At 33.0% G+C, this 23,740-nt stretch overlaps 2 protein-coding genes and 1 long non-coding RNA gene across 4 annotated transcripts; 2 read left to right on the top strand and 1 right to left on the bottom strand.

Annotated features, from left to right (window-relative positions):
• The first annotated feature begins 10,362 nt into the window (after positions 1 to 10,362).
• On the top strand, positions 10,363 to 12,342 carry LOC102598889 (uncharacterized). Of its 2 annotated transcripts, XM_006340073.2 has the most exons (3): positions 10,363 to 10,479; positions 11,196 to 11,237; positions 11,794 to 12,342. In XM_006340073.2, the coding sequence occupies exon 3, from the start codon at positions 11,810 to 11,812 to the stop codon at positions 12,194 to 12,196; it is 387 nt and encodes a 128-aa protein (XP_006340135.1). In that variant the 5' UTR covers positions 10,363 to 10,479; positions 11,196 to 11,237; positions 11,794 to 11,809; the 3' UTR covers positions 12,197 to 12,342. The 2 variants fall into 2 exon arrangements, with proteins under 2 accessions (XP_006340135.1, XP_006340134.1); XM_006340072.2 differs by lacking the exon at positions 11,196 to 11,237.
• A 4,314-nt stretch (positions 12,343 to 16,656) lies between these two features.
• On the top strand, positions 16,657 to 19,649 carry LOC102577446 (elongation factor 1-alpha-like protein). Its single transcript, NM_001287946.1, is given in 3 exon segments — positions 16,657 to 16,712; positions 17,937 to 18,411; positions 18,492 to 19,649. Coding segments are annotated over 2 exon segments (1,344 nt in total). The 5' UTR covers positions 16,657 to 16,712; positions 17,937 to 17,949; the 3' UTR covers positions 19,374 to 19,649.
• A 1,218-nt stretch (positions 19,650 to 20,867) lies between these two features.
• Positions 20,868 to 21,842, bottom strand: LOC107058128 (uncharacterized). Its single transcript, XR_001471800.1, has 2 exons — positions 21,638 to 21,842; positions 20,868 to 21,168 (listed from the first exon to the last, which is right to left on the bottom strand). It is a non-coding gene; the product is annotated as an uncharacterized lncRNA (long non-coding RNA).
• Positions 21,843 to 23,740: the final 1,898 nt, after the last annotated feature.

The following is a 23,740-nucleotide window of genomic DNA, read 5'->3' on the forward strand; positions in this document are numbered from 1 at the left end:
CTGTTTTGAGGGTAACAAAATAACATGGTTGACACATATATAAGGGCACTCTTCAGTGTTTTCATTTTCTCCAATTTGGTGTTGGGGTCTATTACAGCTATTTTGAATATAGAAGTTTCAATAATATTTCAATTATGCTACTTCTTTTTCCTTTTTACTTGTGGCAAATGTGGTAATTGTTTCTTCTTGCCACTTGTTAGGAAACTTATTGTCATATTAACAAAAAAAGACATTTAGTGCTAATGGAGTTCTTGTTTAGTAGAGCCGTAAAAATATTTAGTGGTAATTGAATTAATGTTATGACATTCAAAATCACTATAATTTTATCAGTATTTATTATAAAGTGTTAATTATAAATTATCATATTCATTATTAATATCGCTATATATATATATATCAAAAATTTGAGCATCAAGATTCTCTAATAATATTCTACTAGCTCAAGAGGTGGGGTAGCTAAATGCAGGGGCGGACCTAGATTCTGCCTAGGGGGTTCACCCAAACCCCCTCGGCAAAAAATTACGTTGTATATTTAAGGTATTTTTAAGAATTTTTATGTTTATATATTGATTTTGAACCTCCTGAATATAAGATTAGAGGTTGGTTTAGTGGTTGAGGGGTTCAAACCTCAAATCTTAAGCACTGCTCTTTTTTTTCGAATCCCCTTAATGAAAATCCTGGATCCACCACTGGCTAAATGTAAACATCTTTTGTCATTATTTTTTAAAAGGGCATGGGTGAATACCCTACATATATCAAAAAAGGATAAATGAGTCTTCATTGTTGTTGAAAATAAATGAAATAACTTTTATCACGAGACACAATATCGATCGATTGTGTAAGAATTTATAAAAAGATTTAAATGGTCTCTAGGTATTATTCTCAAATAGAAATATTATATTCAATTGGAGAGGTGGGACAGCTATTTGTGAACTTTTTTGGAAAAAGGTAAGGGTAAATACCCTACATATATATATATATATATATCAACAAAGGACAATTGAGTCTTCAATGCTTACCGACATTAGCGATGGTGGAATGGTTAAAATTCTTTCATTAAGAATTAGAAGTCTCGGATTCAAGCATATTACTTAATATGAAACATCATTGCACTCAGTTATCATTGACAACCGATACAAACTTAGTATATTGTAAAAAAATCATATAATATCGTCACTTATTTAGATAATTTTTTATTGTTATAGCAAATTAAATATTATAGAGAACCTGAGGATGACTCTTGTAAAGAGGTTTTGACCATGGATGCATACATAATTGTTTGTTTTGTGTCAGTATTTTAACTATATATAAATCTAGCCAAAACAATAGAAATGAGTTATAGCTCGATATTTGGTCCTCGTAAACAATATCAGTGATGACAAATTCAATTATAAGTTCGCAGATTCAACTAAACTTATTGCTTTATGGTCAAATTTGCGTACACATTCGAAAAACAAGTATAGATGGAATTAGAAATAAACCACTGTTGAATTCAATTTAGTATTATATATGGACCCTTATTGTAAGTTGATTAAGTAGCAAAATAAAGACCAAGTGTGTTATGTGTACTAAGCATTGTACTGGAGAAAAAAAAAACATAGTAGATATAGCAATAATATTATCAGAGAAACTGACTTTTCAAATATGTAATTAATTTTGTGTCGTTGCCAGTCCACTTTTGTCCCAAATAATTCAATCATCCAATAATAGGAACAGAAATAAATATAAAAATTATATTGTTTGTTTATTTGTCTGTTATTTAAGTCAATATTTATTTCTTATTTCCAGCTAGATTTTCATTGTTTATTTAAATTATATACCAAATTTAAAGTTAGAAATATAAGATTGAACATTGTATTAGTGAAAATATATCGATGTAAAAGACTCTTTGATCCGACATGTGAATAGCACAGACAAGGTCGGCTCCAGGCCGGAAAGCCACTAAAGTTTTTGCTTTAGGCCCAATTTAAGGCCCTATTATTTTATATATATATATTATAGAATAATTATAGTTTTTTAACTAATTGATGTGAAAGAGTTTAAATACAAAATTTAAAATATTTCATGTTAATTATAAATTCAAACGCAAATTATTTAAGCTTTTCATGAAAGGGTAATATTTTAAACTCCATGACAAGTACACCAAATCAATATGGATAATGATTAAACACTTTTATTATTAAAAATAAATATAAAAATTATTTAACTCCCAAACAGTAATATGAGGAAAGTAATAAACAATATTGTATTGAATTTTATGTTGACTTTTTCTTTTTACGAATTTGATAGATATTATTCAAACAAATTACCCGAATCATATAATAATTAATATATAAGATGGTTCATCCATTATCATAAATAATGTTAAAAAATAAAGTAAATATTTATATTAAATAAAGTTAAGGCCTCCTATGAAAATTGGCTATTAGCCACAAATATCTTTGAGCCATCCTGTATTAGTGAAAATATATCGAAGCAAAAGACTATTTGATCCGACATGTGAACTGCACAGACAAGGCCGGCTCCCGGGCTGGGGCAGCCACTAAAGTTTTTGCTTTAGGCCCCCCCAAATTTAAAGCCCCATTATTTTATGTTATATATTTTTTACTAAATTATAAAATAAATATTCTTTAACTAATTTATGTGAAAGAGTTAAAATATAAAATTTAAAATATTTCACATTAATTATAAATTCTGGTACAAATTATTTAAGCTAAGGGTAATATTTAAACACTCTATGACAAATACAACAAATCAATATGGGTAATGATTAAACACTTTTATTATTTTAAAAAACAAAAAATTTATTCGACTCCCAAACAGTAATATGAAGGAAGTAATAAACAATATTGTATTGAATTTTATATTTCTTTTTATGAATTTGATAGAGATTATTCAAATAAATTACCCGAATTTTATAATAAACATATAATTAATATATAAGATGGTCCATACATTATTCAAAAAATTAAATAAAAAGAGATAATAATTATATTAAATAAAGTTAAGTCCTCTTGATAAAATTGGCTATAAGTCATAGATATCATTGAGTCATCCCTGAGCATAGAGAGGACAACAATCAACCCCAAATAAAAACATTCAGCTGACTTGATCCTAAGAAATTGGTGGACAAACTCTTACATGCTCGTATATCTAGAAAGAAATAAGAAAAATATTCACTCGAGAAACAAGTAGATAAAATTCTTTTACAGGAATTAGGACCTAGAAATAGAAGCGTCAAGTTTTATTTTTTCACTTTGTAACATAGATTAGTTACTAAGAGGGAGCAAATAACTGCCAATTTTGCAGCGCTTGTTCTAAAAGATGAATAATGCACCTAATAAACTCAAAGTTAGAAATCTCAATATTTATTTTAGGAAAAACCTCACTCGTACATAATATAGAACAAAGGCTCTTCTTGAAATAGGTCAAGTTTTATTTTTCACTTTGTAACATAAGTTAGTTATCAAGAGGGAGCCAACAACTGCCTATTTTACGACGCTTATTTCAAAAGGCGGGTGATGCACAAAAAGTATTCAAGATCAGAAATCTTAATATTTATTTTGGGAAAGACATCACTCAAACGTAATATAGTACTAAAAACTTTTCTTGAAATACATGGGCGTGTTAAAGAATGACAAAAGTCCCACATCGGTGGTTAATGAGATGGGTGGACTCCTTATAAGGCTTGGACAATCCTCCTCCCTTTGAGCTAGCTTTTGTCATTCTTTAACAGGGCGAACAACAAATCCAATAAATCTTGAAATTGATTGTCAGTGAATCCCCAGTTTGACATAAATAGATGAATGAAAATTTTGAATCTCAAGTATATATCCGGACCATTCTGGAGCATATGCTCTCCAACAACTCATTTAATTATACTTAATGGTAATAAGATCTCTTCCTCCTTGTAATAGATCGAGAAGATCATGCCCATTATCGATTAACTTATCTTATAAATTCTTTCAAATACCCATAATTAGATACATTTGATTATTTTTCTAATTTCATGTCAAAATTATTATTCATGGTCGTTTATTATTGTTATTCATCAAATGGACATGAATAACTAACAAGATTTAATTATTTAATTCTATTTTGTTATTACATTATTTTCACAAAGTATATCTTTTTCTCCGAATGCGTGAATATTTTAAGTGACGACTCTATTTTTCTATATCGAACTATAGTAGAAGCTGGGACTATGTAAGGCAAAAAATATTTGAAACAGGGCATGGCTCACTTGCAAGTTGCAGCTTATCAAGGCATGATCTTAAATAGGAGGGGGTGGGGGATGTAGATCGAGGATTAGGGTAGAAGGTTAATAGGTAGTCGAACATTGATTAGTTTCTTAATTAGTACTATTAAATTCTTCGGTATTATTATGACCTGTTGTTTTCTTTGCTTTAGTTACCATATTATTTGTTATTTCTACTGTTCTCTTCCACTTCATTCTTAGCATGACTTCTTCAGTTACCATGCTTTACTTGAGCCAGAGGTCTTTCGTAAACTGTCTCTCTATCTTCATAAGATTGTATATACATGCACACTATCCTCTCCAAACCCCACTTATGAAATTACACTAGGTATGTTATTGTTGTTTAATCAAAGTAAGCAAATTGTACAGAAGTACAAGCATATATAATTTCATTTTCCCCATGTTTACATGTATAGTACTGGCCAATTGGTCCACTTTTTATTACTGTGGATCCAAGAAGATAGACTTTTGTGCGTGCGTGTAGGGGGGCAGGGAAGCAGAAATATGCACATCTCTGTGACTGTGTGTTTACCTGCATATGCATGTATTATGTATAACGAAAGCTAATTGATATCTATAAATTGAAAATGTACAAAATGGGCAAAATTTTAACATGTTGTATCACCCTAAATGTCACCTACAATAAGCAGAACAGTAGAACACCTAGGAGAAGTATTGAGGTACAACATTTAATTTGCTTACATAAATATCGAAACGCACAAGGAAGGGGTGAGATGTATGTACATACTATCTTTTCCAGACCCCAAACCTCACTTGTATGACTACACTGAGTATGTTGTTGTTGTTGTACTTAAATAGACATGGACTAATTACTAGTTGTGCATTTCAACTTTCATGGTTCGAATAAGCATCAACTTGATTCAATCTTACCATTGTATCTCCAATTCCAAGGTTCAATAATCCCATTGTACTTAAATAGACTAATGCATTTAATTTGCTTACGTAGATATCGGAAACAACCACTCTACCTTCCAAAGCAGGGGTAAGGTCTGTGTACACATTATCCTCTCTAGACTTCACTTGTGAGATTACATTGGGTATGTTGTTGTACTTGAATAGACACTAGTTGTTGATCGGTCATTGAAACTAGAAGACAACCACATAGGAATTGGACATCCCAGTAACAGCGAAAAGCGACTGAAAGATGAAAAACAAGCAATTGGTACTTAACAAAGTCTATATGAAGATGAATTTCACAAGCTGACAATAAGAATATATGAGTGGCGATGATCTGTAAAAGCATTCATGAACTGGTGCACAAGCTGGACGTCCTAAGGGCGAAATTCTCCATATCTGTCACAAAGGCATAATTCTGAAACAACACTAGAAATTGTAAAAATATCGATTTGAACTGTTCGAATTTGACCAAACCTACATGGGATTCATCAAGAACTTCAGCTTGAAAGAGCACAAAACTCCAATTTTTAGTTTAGACTTGAGACTAAATGGCCTCCATCTGGGTCTCTCTCTTTTCCGGATAACGCATCTATCACATAAGACAGGCACTGTTGTAGAGATGCGGATGCTAAGGATAGACGTGCAGTTAAACAAGATTAGATGAGAGTAAAGATGATCACATTTGTGTGAAGGTGCAAGTAGAATCTTGAGTTGGTTTGGTCATGTTATGCATTAATCTACAGAGATGCAGCAGTTTGTAGGTGTGATAATATAGTGAGTGAAGGTATTAAAAGGGGATGAGGTAGATCTACAATTAGATGGAAGTAAGTTGTATCGAAAGACCTACAATATCTTGAGATCAATGCAAACTTAGCTAAAGATAGGGCACATATTCGAAGAAAAAGATCCATATATTGAGGTCAAATGGAGAAGTGAGGATTCATACAGTCGACCACAACTTGTTTGAGATGGAGGTCATGTTGTTGTTGTTGGATAACCGAGAATCCGCTATTCCCAGTTTCAAAGTTCAGTGGATAGTTGGCCTGCTCTTCTACATTTCTCCACTTAAACAACCCCAATAAGAAGACAACAATCACCATCATTTTTTTCAATCAAGGAGCCATGCCAACTTGAATGCACCTCAACTAATTCAACCGTATATGTACAAGATAACTCTACCTACCTCGATATAGGCGAAGTATAAGGACTTACCTAGTGTTTCCTCTACTAGGACAAAATATTGGTTTCTAAGGTTGTTACTTCAATTCTTCAGCCGCGCTAAGCCACCACGTTGGAGACTAATCACCATCAATTCTATAAGCGCTCATGAAAAAAGATAAACATTCAAGGAAAGCATATAAACTGCCTGTCCAATACATTACAGCTCTGTCCATTTCTGCTCTTCTAACACATACTTACCGCTAAGATGTCCAAAATTCTTCAAGATACTGATCATCAACGCCAACATTTATCATTCACAAATTGATACAACAACAAAGAAATGAGGGTAATGAAAGCAACCCATAGGGTAACACGTCGCCATAGACTATACAAAGGCATGTCATTGCTCTAATACTATGCTAACCGAACGAAAAAAAACTGTCAAGTGAGAGAAATCCTATAAATTTGAAGAGGAGAAATTCATTGTTTTCATTTGTCATATCAACAGACTGTCTATGTTAAATCACTAAAATTAGCTCTCGGGAAATAATGTAGCATAGCTACTTCAATATGTCAGCATTAATCGACTATGTGAATGCATCAGATGACCAAACAAGCACATAATGTCATGCCAACATCTTGGAGAAGTTCTCATTTCAAGTTTGTTTTTCTCCTTTTCTAGTACTCATGTTCTGGTTTATCCTTCAGAGCACCCTGCCTACGCGGACAAATGGCCTCGACTCCCAAAGTAGTAGAATAAATTAGAGCCTTCAAAAAGGAGTCAAGTAGATCTAATGAAACACATAACAGCCTATTCTTCCTCTATATATCAAGAGAGGATACCTAAACTTAATAAACAACTTTCAGTATACCTGAATGACAATACTGATCTCACTTTTTTGGATTCCGTATGATGCAGAGACTATCTTAGATGCTGTAAAGTACATGTGAGTCTGTACACAGAAATATTCCTTATTAAGGTTAACTATATCAACAGCCAACGAAGAAGTAAAAAAAATCTCGAACTGACTTAGCAGCAATACAGGCAAACATGTCTCCAAAGTAGATAACTAGGCCAGAATAAACCAGAACTGCTTCTCCTAAGAAGAAAGTAAATTACTGAATTGAGGACGAAGACGGTTTGTCAAACAAACAGCATAAGTAAGTAAGAGAATATATCAAGTAGCTTATGGATCGGTCGTCATTGTACATTAGCTGGTCAGTGGGTAAAGAGAGTGTTCTTTTGGTGTTCTCAATCTTAGTGTGACCTATTTGATAAGTAAAATCATAAGTAATATAGAGCAACATGACTAACCAATTGAAGCACATTCCGGAAAAGAATGTAGAGCATGCTGTACTACTGTGAATCCATGACAGAGTAGTCATACTAGGATCGGTGTTGTACACCATCCTACAGCGAGCAAGACGAAGCGATAGATTTTACAACTCTACCATAGAAAGACGAGGATTTCTCGCTACAGCAGTACGCAAGAGTTTTTCACTCTCGAGTCGCGCCATATTTGGTAATAGGACAAGGATGGTCTCAAAGGGGAAGTATTGATATGTGCCAATTAATAAATAAGTCGTTAGTTCGGTTAGTGGTCATGTGAGTCGCACGTGTTAGTTGTTAGTCGGTTAACACTGTAGCCAAGTTAGTTATAACTAACTATGGGAGTCTGTTTTACTTCACGTGTATAAATAGGAGATCAACCCCAATTGTAAAGGTATCGAATTGTAAAGGATCAATAAACAGTTCTCTCTCTTTCTCTTCTCAATTCCTCTGTTCTACAGAACCAGCTGTTCAAGAGCAATTAGTAAATTTGCTCTTTAGGCTTAGTTCGATTTCTTTCCCAATTTATCGGTACGCATCATTTTGTTTTTCAATTTGAATTTCTTCATCTTCTACCAAATCAAGTTTACATTAGCGATGGATAGTTAGTCAAATTGTTTTGAATATATGTTCAGAATCAGTTTTGGTGTTTCAACTTGTCTGTCCATATAGTTTGTGCAGAATTTTTACATTTTTTTTTTTTACAAGTATAACGATGTGAGTTGAAAGATGTTAGTGCTTTTAAAGATTTTTAGTAAATTTGGTGAATGAATAACAGTGATTCTAGCACCTCTCAAAAGACCAGATATAACAGTGATTCTAGCACCTCTCATTACTTTATTGTTCTGCAAATATCAGATATCCTAACATCCACTAACAGACCAATATCCATAATGAACCCATTTGATTAACTGTCTCTGTTACCACATTTTGACCTTATGTATCACTATACAAGGCAGAAGTTATATTCATTCAGCACACTAGACCATAAGAAGCTATAATCCAGATGGCAATATATTAATCTTCCAGATGCCGGCATTGAATAGTTCATGTGATTTAAATAGGTACAAAAGAACATTAAAGCTATGGGCGGGGCGGTTCATGTGGAGCGGGGGCGGCAGGGCGGGGTAAGAAAAAATAATTGTGCTATGCTGAGCGGGGTAAAGATTTTGCGGGGTTTAACCCGCACCTGCCTCGCTCCTCCCATTTGCCATTCCTAGTGGACGGTGGGTTTTGGTTTTGGGCTGACCTAATTTTACATTGTTTTTTTGGGCCTTGAGCCCATTATTGGCCCATAAGACACTTATAAATGATAATAATATGGGGAAACCACAAAATTAGTGGTGTTTATAGAATAGGATATAGGGAAAAGGGTCAAATATATCATTATACTTTGATTTAATGTTTAATTTTGTTCTTCGTTGTGTTTATTTGGTTAATTTTACCTTCGTTGTTAAAATGATCGTATCAAACATCCCTTACATATAATGATTTCTCCATGTCTAGTTAGAATTTATCGATTTCAAATGGATCTACAATTAAATCGAGATGTGGCCCCACCTTGATCCACATATTCAAATGTAATTAATATTTCGGTCCACCGAGAACTTGCATATCTAGAAGATGGATGTAGCGGAAATGAGTATGTTAAGATGGATGTATGAGCATATACGATGACAGATAGGAATAGGAACGATGATATTTGACACAAGGTGGGAGTGGTCTCATTGGTGTTAAAGTAGAGAAAATCGTTGCTCAAATAGTTCAAACTTGTGAAAAGGAGATGCACATATGCTCTAAGAAGAAAGAGGTGTAACATGTTGGCAATGGCAAACCTGAAGAGAGGTAGAGGTTGTTCGAAAAAAGTATTTGATAGAATGATCAAACAAGACATGACGCAACTCCAACATATCGAGGACATGAGCTTAGATAGAAAAATTTAAATATGGAAATTAGGGTAAAAGGTAAGTAGATATTATAAGGTGTTAAGTTCCTTATTGTTATTGTTATTGCTATTGTTATTGTTATTGTTACACTTCTACTATTTTTATTATTTCTTTTTTTGTTACCTATTGTTACATTTTCTTTAGTTATTATATTGTTTATCGTTCCTTTCTTCTTATTTTCAAAATAGTATTTTCTTTCCAAATCCACTTTGATATAATTTACTTTAGTCGAGAATGTTTCAAAAACAATATATCTACTTGTTATTGTTATTGTTATTATTACACTTCTACTATTTTATTATTTATTTTTTTGTTACCTATTGTTACATTTTCTTTAGTTATTATATTGCTTATCGTTCCTTTCTTCTTATTTTCAAAATAGTATTTTCTTTTCAAATCCACTTTGATATATTTTACTTTAGTCGAGAATATTTCAAAAACAATATATTTACTTTCATAAGATATGAATTAGGTCTACATGCACACCATTCTTCTCAAATTCCACTTATAAAATTTTGTTAAATATGTCATTATTGTTATAGTAACTCGACCATTTATTAACTCAATTATTTTTAAATTCAACTCAATATAGTCATTTGACACTTTTAATTTTTAAGTAAGTTCTATTGCTTTAAAATTATAGAAAGATGAGGAGAGTAACATTTGGGGCTGATTAGATTCAAGACAGGCTCAATGGACTTCAAACTCAAAGCCCAAATACTATCAATGGGTTATTTGGACCCGAATTTTCCGAGAGATATCACCCCCAATTTGAAATTGCGCTAAATTTGCTTCGGCGCGTTCAGCCCACTCACCGTCGGCCGGCGAACTTCCTCCTCTCCGTTTCTTTCTCCGGCAGATCACTGGTAAAGTTCCTCCTCTCTCTCCTACTATGTACATATTCATTTCACGCGGCAATAGCTTTATTCCCTTTTGTTTTCTCCGATAACAATCTCCGATTTGTAAATTGTATTGTAATACTCATCTCCCCGCATAGAGATAGTTAAACTTCAATTTTTATTGTTCTATGTAGTTTAATTTCTCCGATAACAATCTCCGATTTGTAAATTGTATTGCAATACTCATCTCCCTGCATAGAGATAGCTAAACTTCAATTTGTATTGTTCTCTGTAGTTCAATTTCTCCGAGAACAATCTCCGATTTGTAACTTGTATTGCAATACTCATCTCCCTGTATAGAGATAGCTAAACTTCAATTTGTAATGTTCTTTGTAGTTTAATTTTCCGATCATGCATTTTTAGTTTGGGTGAGTGGTTTCCCAATGGTGCGTGCTTTTTACATGTGTGGTGTGGTTTGCAAGCTATTGCACATGATCGAATTTAACCAGCGTGCACCCGAAGAGGTAGCAGCGGTTGGTTTGCTCGGGTTTCCCAAAAAGAAAAATTATAACACCAAAATTAGGATGCGAAGTAATCAATTTCTGAAAACTTCCATGGTTATTCTGTGACAAAGATAAGAGCTCTTATATTTCAGCTGATGGCTCAAAGTTGTATCAATCTGCATTTGAGTATTTTTGTTAGTTATCAATTCTTCTCTAATGTCCTATAATATTGATGTGTAGTAAAAGTTTTGGCAGTAAAGATGGAATCTTTATCCTCATATGGTGAGTTTTCAACTCTTTGGGAAATAGTTCTATGCTTCAATTAATGTACCAAATTGTTTCATTTATTAGAGAAACCATTTGGGTGTGTACGGGCTAAACCTGTTCTTGTTCAATAGCTCGCAAACCAACACAAGAGATGTGGAGCTTAATAACTTACTCTCAGGGAACGTTGCCTACTAGCAGTTACAGAATCTTATGATAATCTGTCGATCATTCATCAGTTAGTGACGGATTTTGTTGTTTAGTTATAGTCTTATAGAATTTGTCCGTCTAATTTTTGTTATTTTAGAAGTATCGATTCATCAGGTGTAGGAAGCAACAAGATTTTAAAGGACTTTGGTCCAATATTATGGAAGAAACTCTATAGTCTTTAGGTTCTTCGTAGTCTCAACTTATTGGACATATTTGACTAGGGTGAAGACTTTTGGAGTATTCTCTGATTTTCGCAAAAGATTGAACTTGATTTATATTTTCTTAGAAGGAAAAAATGGTGTTTTACCTGTTTGCTAGAGATGCTAAATGTATGCTCTCGCTAACAGAATTTCCTCCCCAACAGGTTGGATTTTTGAAATATGACATTGCTGAAGAGGTATGTGTTGAGATTGTTCATATCATTGAAGTACATCACTGCAAATGTGGTAGACAGAAACAACGGGAGTATAGTAGCAACATCATCTACCGTTGAACATTCAGTGAAACAGTCACTTGAGTGCGGTAGAACTTGCAATGCAAAGGCTGCAGCGATTGTAGGGGAGGTGTTGGCAATGCGTCTCAAAGTGGAGGGCCTTGATCAGGGGCAAGGAAACGGGATCCATGTCAATGTAAATAAAGAGGTTGAGAAGAAAGGTTTCAAGAATCGTACAAAAGTTTGGGGTATAGTTAATGGCCTTAAGAGCAATGGAGTGAAACTTATTTTGGATGACAACGAAAATGATACTTCTCGCCCTAACTTCCACTAACATAGTGTGTTGATCCTCCTTTGCACGCCCACAAGGTACAAAAAGTGAATTGTATCTCATCGCAGTAAATTAATTGTACTCAATATGTAGTTGACTCTTAAAATTATATCATGCTTTATTTTTTAAAGTAAAAATATATTAAAGTACTCAATGGAGTGAAACTTATTTTGAAGGTGATTGTTCAACTTTTCTTGGTAAGTGGAAAATCGTTTTGATTTAATTATTTTTAAAGTAAAAATATATTAAATAAAATAATATTTATTAATTAAAAGTCAATTAATCAATTAGACATATGATCAAATTCTCAACTCTTTTTTTGTAAGCAAGCGACAGTAGAAATGTCTTTCTGTCTACATCCAAACAAAGACATGGTTTGGGCATGTGAAGAGGCGGTGCGCAGACACCCCAGTGAGGAGGTGTGAGGGGCTGGTGGTAGAGGGTACGCGAAGGGGTAGAGGTAGGCTTAGGAAGTACTGGGGAGAGGTGATTAGACAGGACTTGGCTCATCTTCACATCACCGAGGACATGACTCTAGATAGGAAGGAGTGGAGGTCGCGTATTAAGGTTGAAGGTTAGTAGGGTTAGCGTGTTGTCTTCCTTTGCGAGGGTGTGGGTTGGTAGTGTTTGTAGTAGTCCTAGCCTGGCACTTGTAGTTCTTGTCTGTGATCATATAGTCATATGCCCTTTACTGCGCTTTGCCCCTCACAGTATTTTCTTGATGTTATTGTCTCCGTTGTTGATTATGCACTATTGTTCTTATTGGATGTTATGTTTATATAATGTTTCCTCTTCTCTTACTTGGTTTGGATGTATTTGAGCCGAGGGTCCACCGGAAACAGCCTCTCTACCTCCACGAGGTAGTGGTAAGGTCTGCGTACACTTTACCCTCCCCAGACCCCACTTTGTGGGATTTCACTGGGTATGTTGTTGTTGTCTACATCCAAACAAAATTCTTTTCATTTTTTATTCAAAACTTAATCAAATTCATTTTACACACAATAAAATATTCAATAATTCCCTCCCTTAATGTGGTATGATGATATGCTTAAAAAAAGAGTAAATGACATAAATAGTCCCTCAACTATGGCAGTAGGTCTAAAATGGTCGCTGAACTATACACTTAACGGATTTAGTCCTTTAACTATTCAAAAATTTGTCAGCTTTGGTCCCTTAACTATACACTTACCGGTTTTAGTCCCTTAACTATAAATTTACCGATTTTAGTCCTTTAAATATTCAATAACTTATCAAGTTTGGTCTTTGTCCATTTTTTTAAATACAAATAGCTTTGATTTTTAATACGCACCATCCTAAACTTTGATAGTTTTTGTTTGAGAAATTTATCATGCATCATGCTAATCAATGCGAATTTTATTTAATTTACTCAAATTTCTTTACGTAAAATAAAATGAATAGACTAATAAAATTGATCTATTTTAAAAAAAAGTTTAAAAAATTGCAAATCTACCATTTTATAAATTATCATTTCTAAAAAATTAAACAAATTCCGTTCAATGAAATCGTTGGAGTACAAACTTTGGATTTAACGGATAATAACTTTTTCTTTTTATAATAAAGTTTAACATATTCAAGTCATTAGTAACAATAATATGCTTCATTTTATCCTCTGTTGAATAAAATTAATGACTTATATTTTCTTTCCTAGTGAATTTTATTTTAAATCGTTGAGGTTAAGGCTCTTCGCATAAGGTTAATTTGAAGAAAAAGTAATGGAGAGAGAACCAACAGAAAAAGTTGCTAAATGATTTAATTTCTCGAGGCATATATTCTGTTAATATAAACCTAAGCTATTTGTATTTAAAAAATGGACAAAGACCAAACTTGATAAGTTTTTGAATACTTAAAGGACTAAAATCGATAAGTTTATAATTAAGGGACTAAAATCGAAAAGTGTATAGTTAAGGGACCAAAACTGACAAGTTTTTGAATAGTTGAAGGACTAAATCCGTTAAGTGTATAGTTCAGGGACCATTTTTGACCTACTCCTATAGTTGAGGGACTACTTATGTCATTTTCTCCTTAAAAAAATATGTAAACAAGAATTTGTGTGATGATGAGTAGTTTTCTCTTGAAATTTTAGTGTTGGTGTATATGCATTTTGTTATTAAAATAAAATATTAAGTGTATATGTTAGTGGATATAAAGATTGTGGTAGAAGATGACTATTGATTCTTGTAACTCTCATGGTCATTAGTTTCTTATAACTCATATAACCATTAATTAGTGTTTTGTATCTTATGTAACATCTATCACATTCATCTACCCATATAACTACCCCTCATTCTACCCATTGATTATATGGAAGATTTCTTCACCTATAAATAGTGGTGTTTCTTCCTTTGTGAAAGACCCTAACAAAGATGAGATAGCGTTAGCCAAAAAATATGTGAAGTGTGAAATAATATTTTAGTGTGTAGTAGTGAAAGAGAGAGTTGAGACAAAGAATAATATTCTAGGTCTTCGACTATATTCACCATATACAAAAGAGGGTAATTATATCTTGAAGAAGGTGTTCTTTTTGTGGAGCTTTGGACTCTTCAACTAATCCGGAGTTGCTTGAGTCGTACGACGTTACGTTGTTAGGTTGTTGTATCCTGGAGGGTACAAGTCAAGAGACATACTGCTGGATCGATGTAGATTATGCCGCAGTGGGATTGAGTCTCCTTAAAGAGAGCGAGATATTCGCGTCTCAGCCTAAAGATTTGTTTACTATGTGTATTACACCAACACATAGTAAATATATATAAGGTATACTTGGTTAATTGACAATGTGACATTCTTAAATTGTTAAAATTTATTATATCTAGACAACATACATAAGTCACATAATTAACTCTTAATCATCTTTGATTTTCTTAGTTATAATTCTAGTTATGAACATTGCCTTATTATAAATTATGAATGTGTAGAGAATTTTGGTGTTATAATTATCCTCCTTGAAATTGCTAAACACTTTACATAAGTGAACCTTAAAAGTATACTAAGTATACATTGTTTAAGTTTTATTCTTGTTATTGAATATTATTTTATTATAAGAATGAATTGAGTTATTTGATCATGTTGATTAGTCATGCATAAATTTATTTATTTTCGTTAAATTTCAATCTGGAGATTTTCTATTTCTCATATAAAGTTATCTTCCTAATAGCTTGTCCTTGGCTATATATATTCACATTTCCTTGATGATCTTACAATTGTTTGTCTAGTGATATCGTTTATAAGTGGATCTAACATAATATTTCTTGATTTCATTTAGTTAATTGTGACAATTTCACTAATAACTAATTATCTAATGGCGTTATATGACTTCATAAAAGATGTCGATATTTTTTATGATACATAACACTCCCAATCCTTCTTATTATCGCTTAACTATTGGAATGTATATATGTATATGTATTAATGTCAAAGATTTAGATCAAATTGCAATATTTTTCAAGAAATTTGGAGTTATATAATGTTTTCTTCAGTCTTGTATCGAAATCAATTAACTCAAACATCATTGTAAAAGGGAGCAATGCACGCCTATTTGGATAATTTTCAAGATTATACTACTCCACTATTGGTTAAAAATATACTTAGTTGTGAATTTACTTTAAGTTGATCCGATGATTTAAATTAAATCACTATATACCTTAATAGTCGTTAGATATTTATTATAATGCAAAAAGTTTTTTTTTTTTATATATGTTTCAAGTATTCAGGACTTGTTTTATTTCCATCTAATGAGTTTGAATTGGGTTACTCAGGTATCCACTCAGTATATTTATAATACAATTCTTTGATATACAAGATATATGTGATAAACAAATACATTTTTCGTTCAATTTTACTTGTTTAGTACTATTTCAAAAATAATATTTTCACTTTTACTTATCACTTTAAACATATCAAGAAAAAAAAAATCTTTCATATTTTGCTCTTAGCATTAAACACTTAATTTCTAAATCACTTTTCAAGATCTTATACTAAACATCAGTTAATATAGTACGATAAAATAAGCATATCAATTATAATTTTCTTAATGAGTATGTCAAATCCAAGTATAACAAATAGAAATGAACGTACAAAGTATATTTTATGAATCGAAATATGTCATGAGATTATTATATACCACTTTCTATATAAAATAAAAAAGATAGTAGTAATCATCCCACCTTCTATATAAGATAATATTCATCCCATCACTATTTTAGTACGAATAAAATAATTTTAAATATAACTAATACCTCAAATCAAATATGAACGGACAATTATTATAGTATACCACGTATCAAGCACTTACGTATGGAAATTATAAACAAACAATAGGGACATTTATGTAAATATACATATACAGAGTGCCGCACAGAAAGCCCTAGCTGATATGCTCTCACCACTATAAAAAGTCCCTTCATACCTCACTTGAAACCCTACTTGTGGTTTGCGTTGTTATTCTCCATACGCGGCCAGGGTTTTAGCGAAGCTCTTTCTCTCATTTTTCCGTTTGTGAAAGGTTAGATCTATTGCATTTCTCTTCATTTTGTTGAATTTTGTTTCAGATTGTATGATATTGATGCGAAAATCTGGTAATCGATTTGTGTTTTGTTAGTAATTTGGAAAACTAGTATGTATATCTCTTAGATTTGTTTATCGTATGTTGATGATACGAGATTGAATTTTGTTTCAGATTGTATGATATTGATGAGAAAATCTGGTAATCGATTTGTGTTTTGTTAGTAATATGTGAAAACTAGTATGTATATCTCTTAGATTTGTTTATCGTATGTTGATGATATGAGATTGAATTTTGTTTCAGATTGTATGGTATTGATGAGAAAATCTGGTAATCGTTTTGTGTTTTCTTAGTTATATGTGAAAACTACTATGTATTTTTCTTAGATTTGTTCATCATGTTGATTATATGAGATTTGAATATTCATATGATTTTCTGTTTTAAGTTATGGCTAAATCGTCTGTGTTTTTCTGAGATTTGTGTTTGTTATATTGGAAGATATGTGATTTGTATATTCATGGAATTTCAGGTCAAGTTATGTCATAATCGTTGGTGTTTCTCTCAGATTTGTCTATCTTATGTTGAAGATATGTGATTTGAATATATTTATTGAATTTTTAGTTTTAAGTTGAGGCAAATGAATTTGCTTATTTTTGTTGAAGATGTATGATCTGAATATTTATGAGTTTCTCAGTTCAATTTTGCTCTTTATTGGCTTTATTAGTTATGTTGCTTTCATTCTGAGATCAATCTCCATGATTTGAGTCTTGTATATTTGTATAGATGAACGCGGATTCAATCTATAACTTTATTTTTTACATTCTTTTAGAGTAAAAACCCTGTTTTGTTTGTTCGTGGTTGATTATTCGTACTTGTTGAATTTTGATTAATCTATGCCAGTGTACTTCAGATCTGTTGATTTTTTTTAAAAAAGTTGTACTTGATTAAGTAGGTCAATAGCGGTTGAATAGTTGATCTATTAATTAATAATGACAATGTTTTAGAGAATCTTTCATCGAGTGTAAGAAATTTGCTTAACAAAGTAGGCAATTTCTTATTAATAATGATTGGTTCTTAGAATCTTTCATTTGAATGTATGCAATTAGAGTAACAAGATTGTCAATTTCTTTAGTTTGCATTGAATAGCACATCTGTTAATCTTAATCTGACTCTTGAAATGAATAACTCATGTGTTTCATATCATGACTGTGGTGCCTTGTTCAGTTGTTTAGACATCATGGGTAAAGAGAAGATTCATATCAGCATTGTTGTCATTGGACATGTCGACTCTGGAAAGTCGACCACTACTGGTCACTTGATCTACAAGCTTGGTGGTATTGACAAGCGTGTCATTGAGAGGTTTGAGAAAGAAGCAGCCGAGATGAACAAGAGGTCCTTCAAGTATGCATGGGTGCTTGACAAGCTTAAGGCTGAGCGTGAACGTGGTATTACTATTGACATTGCCTTGTGGAAGTTTGAGACCACAAAGTACTACTGCACTGTGATTGATGCCCCTGGACACAGGGATTTCATCAAGAACATGATTACTGGTACCTCTCAGGCTGACTGTGCTGTCCTCATCATTGACTCCACAACTGGTGGTTTTGAAGCTGGTATTTCTAAGGATGGACAGACCCGTGAGCATGCATTGCTTGCTTTCACCCTTGGTGTCAAGCAAATGATTTGCTGCTGTAACAAGGTCTGTTTTATTTTTAATAATTATGTTGATTGAAAAGTGATGTTACAAGTTTTGCTAATTCTGTTGTATGCCTTCTGCAGATGGATGCTACCACTCCTAAGTACTCCAAGGCTAGGTATGATGAAATCGTGAAGGAAGTTTCTTCCTACCTCAAGAAGGTAGGATACAACCCTGACAAAATCCCCTTTGTCCCCATCTCTGGTTTTGAAGGAGACAACATGATTGAGCGATCAACCAACCTTGACTGGTACAAGGGCCCAACCCTACTTGATGCTCTTGACCAGATTAACGAGCCCAAGAGGCCCACAGACAAGCCCCTCCGTCTTCCACTTCAGGATGTCTACAAGATTGGTGGTATTGGAACTGTACCCGTCGGTCGTGTTGAAACTGGTGTCATTAAGCCTGGTATGGTTGTCACTTTTGGTCCAACTGGTCTGACCACTGAGGTTAAATCTGTTGAGATGCACCACGAGGCTCTTTTGGAGGCACTTCCTGGTGACAATGTTGGGTTCAACGTCAAGAACGTTGCAGTTAAGGATCTTAAGAGAGGTTTCGTTGCCTCTAACTCCAAAGATGACCCAGCAAAGGGTGCTGCCAGCTTCACTGCCCAAGTTATCATCATGAACCACCCTGGTCAGATTGGAAATGGATATGCCCCAGTGCTCGACTGCCACACCTCCCACATTGCTGTCAAGTTTGCTGAGATCTTGACCAAGATTGACAGACGTTCTGGTAAGGAACTTGAGAAGGAGCCCAAGTTTTTGAAGAATGGTGATGCCGGTATGGTTAAGATGATTCCCACCAAGCCCATGGTTGTTGAGACCTTCGCTGAGTACCCACCATTGGGACGTTTTGCTGTGAGGGACATGCGTCAAACTGTTGCTGTTGGTGTCGTCAAGAATGTCGACAAGAAAGACCCTACTGGTGCCAAAGTCACCAAGGCTGCCCAAAAGAAGAAGTGATGTGTTTTTGATGATATTCTGCATTGATGAACTAGTTTTGTTTAATTGCATTAGCTATTTTCAATTTTGTTCTGAACATTTTACCAGTCATAGACACGGCTCCAGAAGCTTTTGTCATGGTTCTCTAGCCTCGTTTGAGGATAGTGGAGTTGTTGAGCAATTTGGTTTGATCCAAGTTGCTTGATGGGCAGTGACAATAGCACCTTTGGATGTCTTTCTCCTGTCTGGTTTTTTTTATAGCGAATTCCAAGATGAGCTGCTGAAACGGTTTTAATATGTTATGCTTTTTAAGATATCTTCTCTCCTGCTTTCTCTTCCGCATTTCCTTTATTGTTCTGTTGTGATCATTGCTCCTAGTTATAACTTAGTCATTGTTTTTTCCTGTAGAATATAACCAACCGATCTGGTTCTTCATATTGATTTTGGAGTTCTTTCTGCCATTTGAGATTCGCCATTGCTGAATGTTACCTTGCATTCTTAGTGTCTCCTGTGGGTCGCCAGTCCTTATTTTACAGTTTTTTTTTTTGAAACATTTGAGGCTGTGAAGTGTTGCTTGGATTGTTTTTGCATTTTTCGAACAGAGAAGATAAGGAAACTGTTGCCTTCTGCCCGTCTCATGTGTAAGACTTGGTATTGTTCGATACCAGTGTTTCCCTACGTAAAACAATTGTCGTGGGATCTAATGTCGCTTCATGGGTTAGCCTTTTATCTAAAATAAATATATACCTATAGTTTTGTTAGTGTGCTGAGGTTATTGAGTAGATCAACCCTCAAGACTAATTACAGTTTCAAAATATGGACATACTTGTAAAAAGAGTGAAGTCTTTAGTTAGAATTGTCTTCAATTGAACTTCTTAAATGTTTATCTTGTTTATGGAACTAACAAAATAGTAGTATTAATTTATAATTCCAGAACCTATCTCCCTAGTTCAATATACTTTGACAATTCATTTTACATGACAATTTGAGAAATTGTTTCTTGGTGGGGTTTTTACATGCTCAAACTGTTTGGTTATTTATACAGAAAGCGAGTATCAATTTTATCCACATTTTGTTTGTCTTGTGTTCTATATCCCAACAAGCTTTAGCTATTCTAAGACTATCAAAATGCTACTCTTTTGGTCCCATTTTAATTGTCGTTTTAATTCTTTTTACATCCATCAAGAAAATAATGAATACAAGGTATAATTCTTTAAGTGTTTTTTCTTTTTGGAGAATTGAGCAATATTAAGAAAATAACTTTTAATTTTGTATTTCTAAAGTAACAGTAATTTTGGGACAATTTTTTTGAGCTAAAATAACTACTAATATGGGATGGAGAGAGTGTAGGTCCAATAATAGATGGCGAGATGAGTAATTGTAAAACTCTTATCAACATGAGTTGTGGTGGAATGGTTGAGATAGACACCTCCATTTTTTTGGAAGTGTTGCCCACAAATATGAAAATTGTAATGCGTGAATCTAAATTTGATCGAATGTCAAACACCAGAGCTTATTAGGAGGTTCTTACACAAATCTAAGCCAAATATATCACAAAATTCCCAAAAGTACATAAACAAAAACTAAAAGAAAACCAAATTAAATACTTTTTTATCTAGGTTAGAATCAAGCAGCCTTTGCTGTACAAGACAAACAAAGATCACAAAGAAGAGAAACAATAAGATCTAAATCACTTTCATTTATTTTCTCTCTGAAGTCTCTTTCATGGCTTCTCACTTGATCTGTTTTCCATTTTCCTCCCATTTGAACTCTTAGCTTTTTCATAGCCTCCCTTCTTCCAATGTGATCCGTCATCCTACAATTTGAACAGAAGAAAATGATCGACGCGAATCTAGGGCAAGTTCTATGGATGTTCAAAAAAATTACTAAATGTTTAATAAATATCGTGTTATAAAATCATAATTCCAAAAATACAATAATTAAAATGCTGAAAACTTTAATAATCGAACTCATCAAGTTTAAATCCTAAATTTATCTCTTCAACTGAAATGATAGATTTCGGTTCAAATAAACTATCTAGAGTCTAGACATATAAAAATACAATTAGATCTCCCTAAACCATAATTTATAATAGCATTTCAGTATATATGTCAAGTTTTTTTGGAACAATTTTTTATTTCATGTTATATTATAGTCTCTATAATAACAACTAAATATTCACAAAACCTATACATTTAACAAAAAAAACTACACTAAATATTCACAAAAAAGGTAAATTTAACATTTAAATCTTGAATCCGACTCAGTAAGACTAGAAAAATTACTCTTTGGAGAGAGGAAGAGGACGTGTGATCCCTGCAAGACAAATTGGGAGTCCATTGTTTGCTTGATGATTTAAATTGGATGATGACATCTTTTTTTTCTTGAAAGAGAAGATGGAATTTTTTTTCCTTCGATTTGGATTCTTTTGATAGAGAAGGAACGAAAAATTAAAAGGAGGAGAAAAGACAGAGAGGAAGGTAAAGCATTAAAAGCAGATATAAAGGACCTTTCATTTTCTTTACTTAAAAGTAGTGGGCACAAAACGGGAATAGTTTATATTAGTTACGTACTTATTGTGGTGGAATGATTAAGATTTTTCTACTTTTAATAAAAGCGTCGTCTTTATGGCTTGAACTCGCATTGTGGACCCTGAGCTCCGCGATGGTTCCCAATCTATTCTGCAGGTAAAATCTGGTTAAACAAACTCCAATACAATCTCCACTTTTTGAAGAGTATATTTATATCGTTGCATTCGTTATGCTAGTGTAGATGTGAATTTTAAAATCAAAGCTAGATTTAAATTTAAAATTTGTAAATTCTTATAATGATCTTAAGTTAATACTTAGTATTATATGGAATTTTTAGCCCGAGGATACCCCTTGGCCCTTACAAAATTCACTCTCCTCTAGAAAATATCAATTATTTTTACTAAATTACCCTTCATAAAATAATTGAGTGTATATTTCACATTTTTTTTGTTTTTCTACGATGTTCAATATTTTTTTTGGTATTTAACTAATTATACGTAAGCGATAAGGCTTATGAAAAGGAAAATGCTCTATAATAAGATTATTATTTTTTCATTTTCAAAGCTCAACCACATGCATTTATATTTATAAATATGTTCTATCATCATCTCTATTCCCCTTATCAATTCTCCTATCCTATTTAGGTCTATGAATTTCTCTATCAATTCTATTATCTTATCCTTACCCATGAGGTCTTACATTTTTTTTTTTGATGACAAGGGAAACCCGCAGCCGCTACCCTTTGGGTGCGCACAGGGTAAAACTCTCGCTCCTATGCAATAGCCCCGCAAACCACATAGGAGAGGTAACCCGCACTAGGCAAGCCTGGTGCGACGAGCTCGACCCAGAAGGCAAACCCCTTGCTTTCACTGGCAAGGGGTTTCGAACTTGAGACCTCCAACATGGAAGTCTACTACTAATTTCTAGGATACATTTACATATTCCACAATCCATCTCAATTAGTCACGTTTTAATTTTTAAAAAGTAATTTTACTAATTTTTAGAGCAAAATTAAATTATATTAATTTATTATCATACAATTAAAATTCAATATGAAAATTATATTAACATATATCAAATTATAATTCTTCCCATATTCATATAGTGAAAAAATATGTCTTGATATAGTGATCAAGGTTCAAGTGCGTTAAATCTTGAGAAGCAAACAATAATATATTCTATGAACTTCTAATTCTACTACGATGTGTGTATATTTGTTTTTAGTAGGGTGATAATGGTTTCGTGACAAAAATAATTAAATGAATGCACGATAAGACCAGACAAGTTACTCCTACATTTGGGGTGATGGGACTTAAAGCATATGATATATTGAATTACATTCCATGGGGTCCAAGCCATGATGAATGTAGGCTTTTATTTCCCAAAATAATTGAACTTTATTATATAAAGATTTCATTTCCACGCCATGCCTTGTTGTCACAAAAACAATTTCATTCAAATCTTTTAATTTTCCCCTATACCACAAGAATGTATGTGGAGGGTAATCGTGATGTCTCTTCATGATTGACGTTTTTAGTATGGAGTCGAAGGCAGGTGGGCTGGGAAGGTACATTGATCAGTTCAATTTATTGATTTTTGGTTTTTAAATAGGCTAAATTAATTAGATATTTTTATTAATTTTGATCTTTAATGATTCATGTTTCGATTTAACTAATAAGAAAATACTTATAAACAAATATGTGATTTCTCCAATAATTTGATGCGACAAGACAATAATGTAACTTTACAGAGAACTCACAATAATAACTAATATGAAAAGAACTATACATACAAGTGCAACACAAAGAGAAATAATTAAGGAAGTAGGGTTCTTAATTTAGGTTTTAACATTTTGTA

Source organism: Solanum tuberosum, unplaced genomic scaffold (genome assembly GCF_000226075.1).
Source record: "Solanum tuberosum cultivar DM 1-3 516 R44 unplaced genomic scaffold, SolTub_3.0 scf00017, whole genome shotgun sequence".
NCBI lineage: Eukaryota > Viridiplantae > Streptophyta > Magnoliopsida > Solanales > Solanaceae > Solanum > Solanum tuberosum.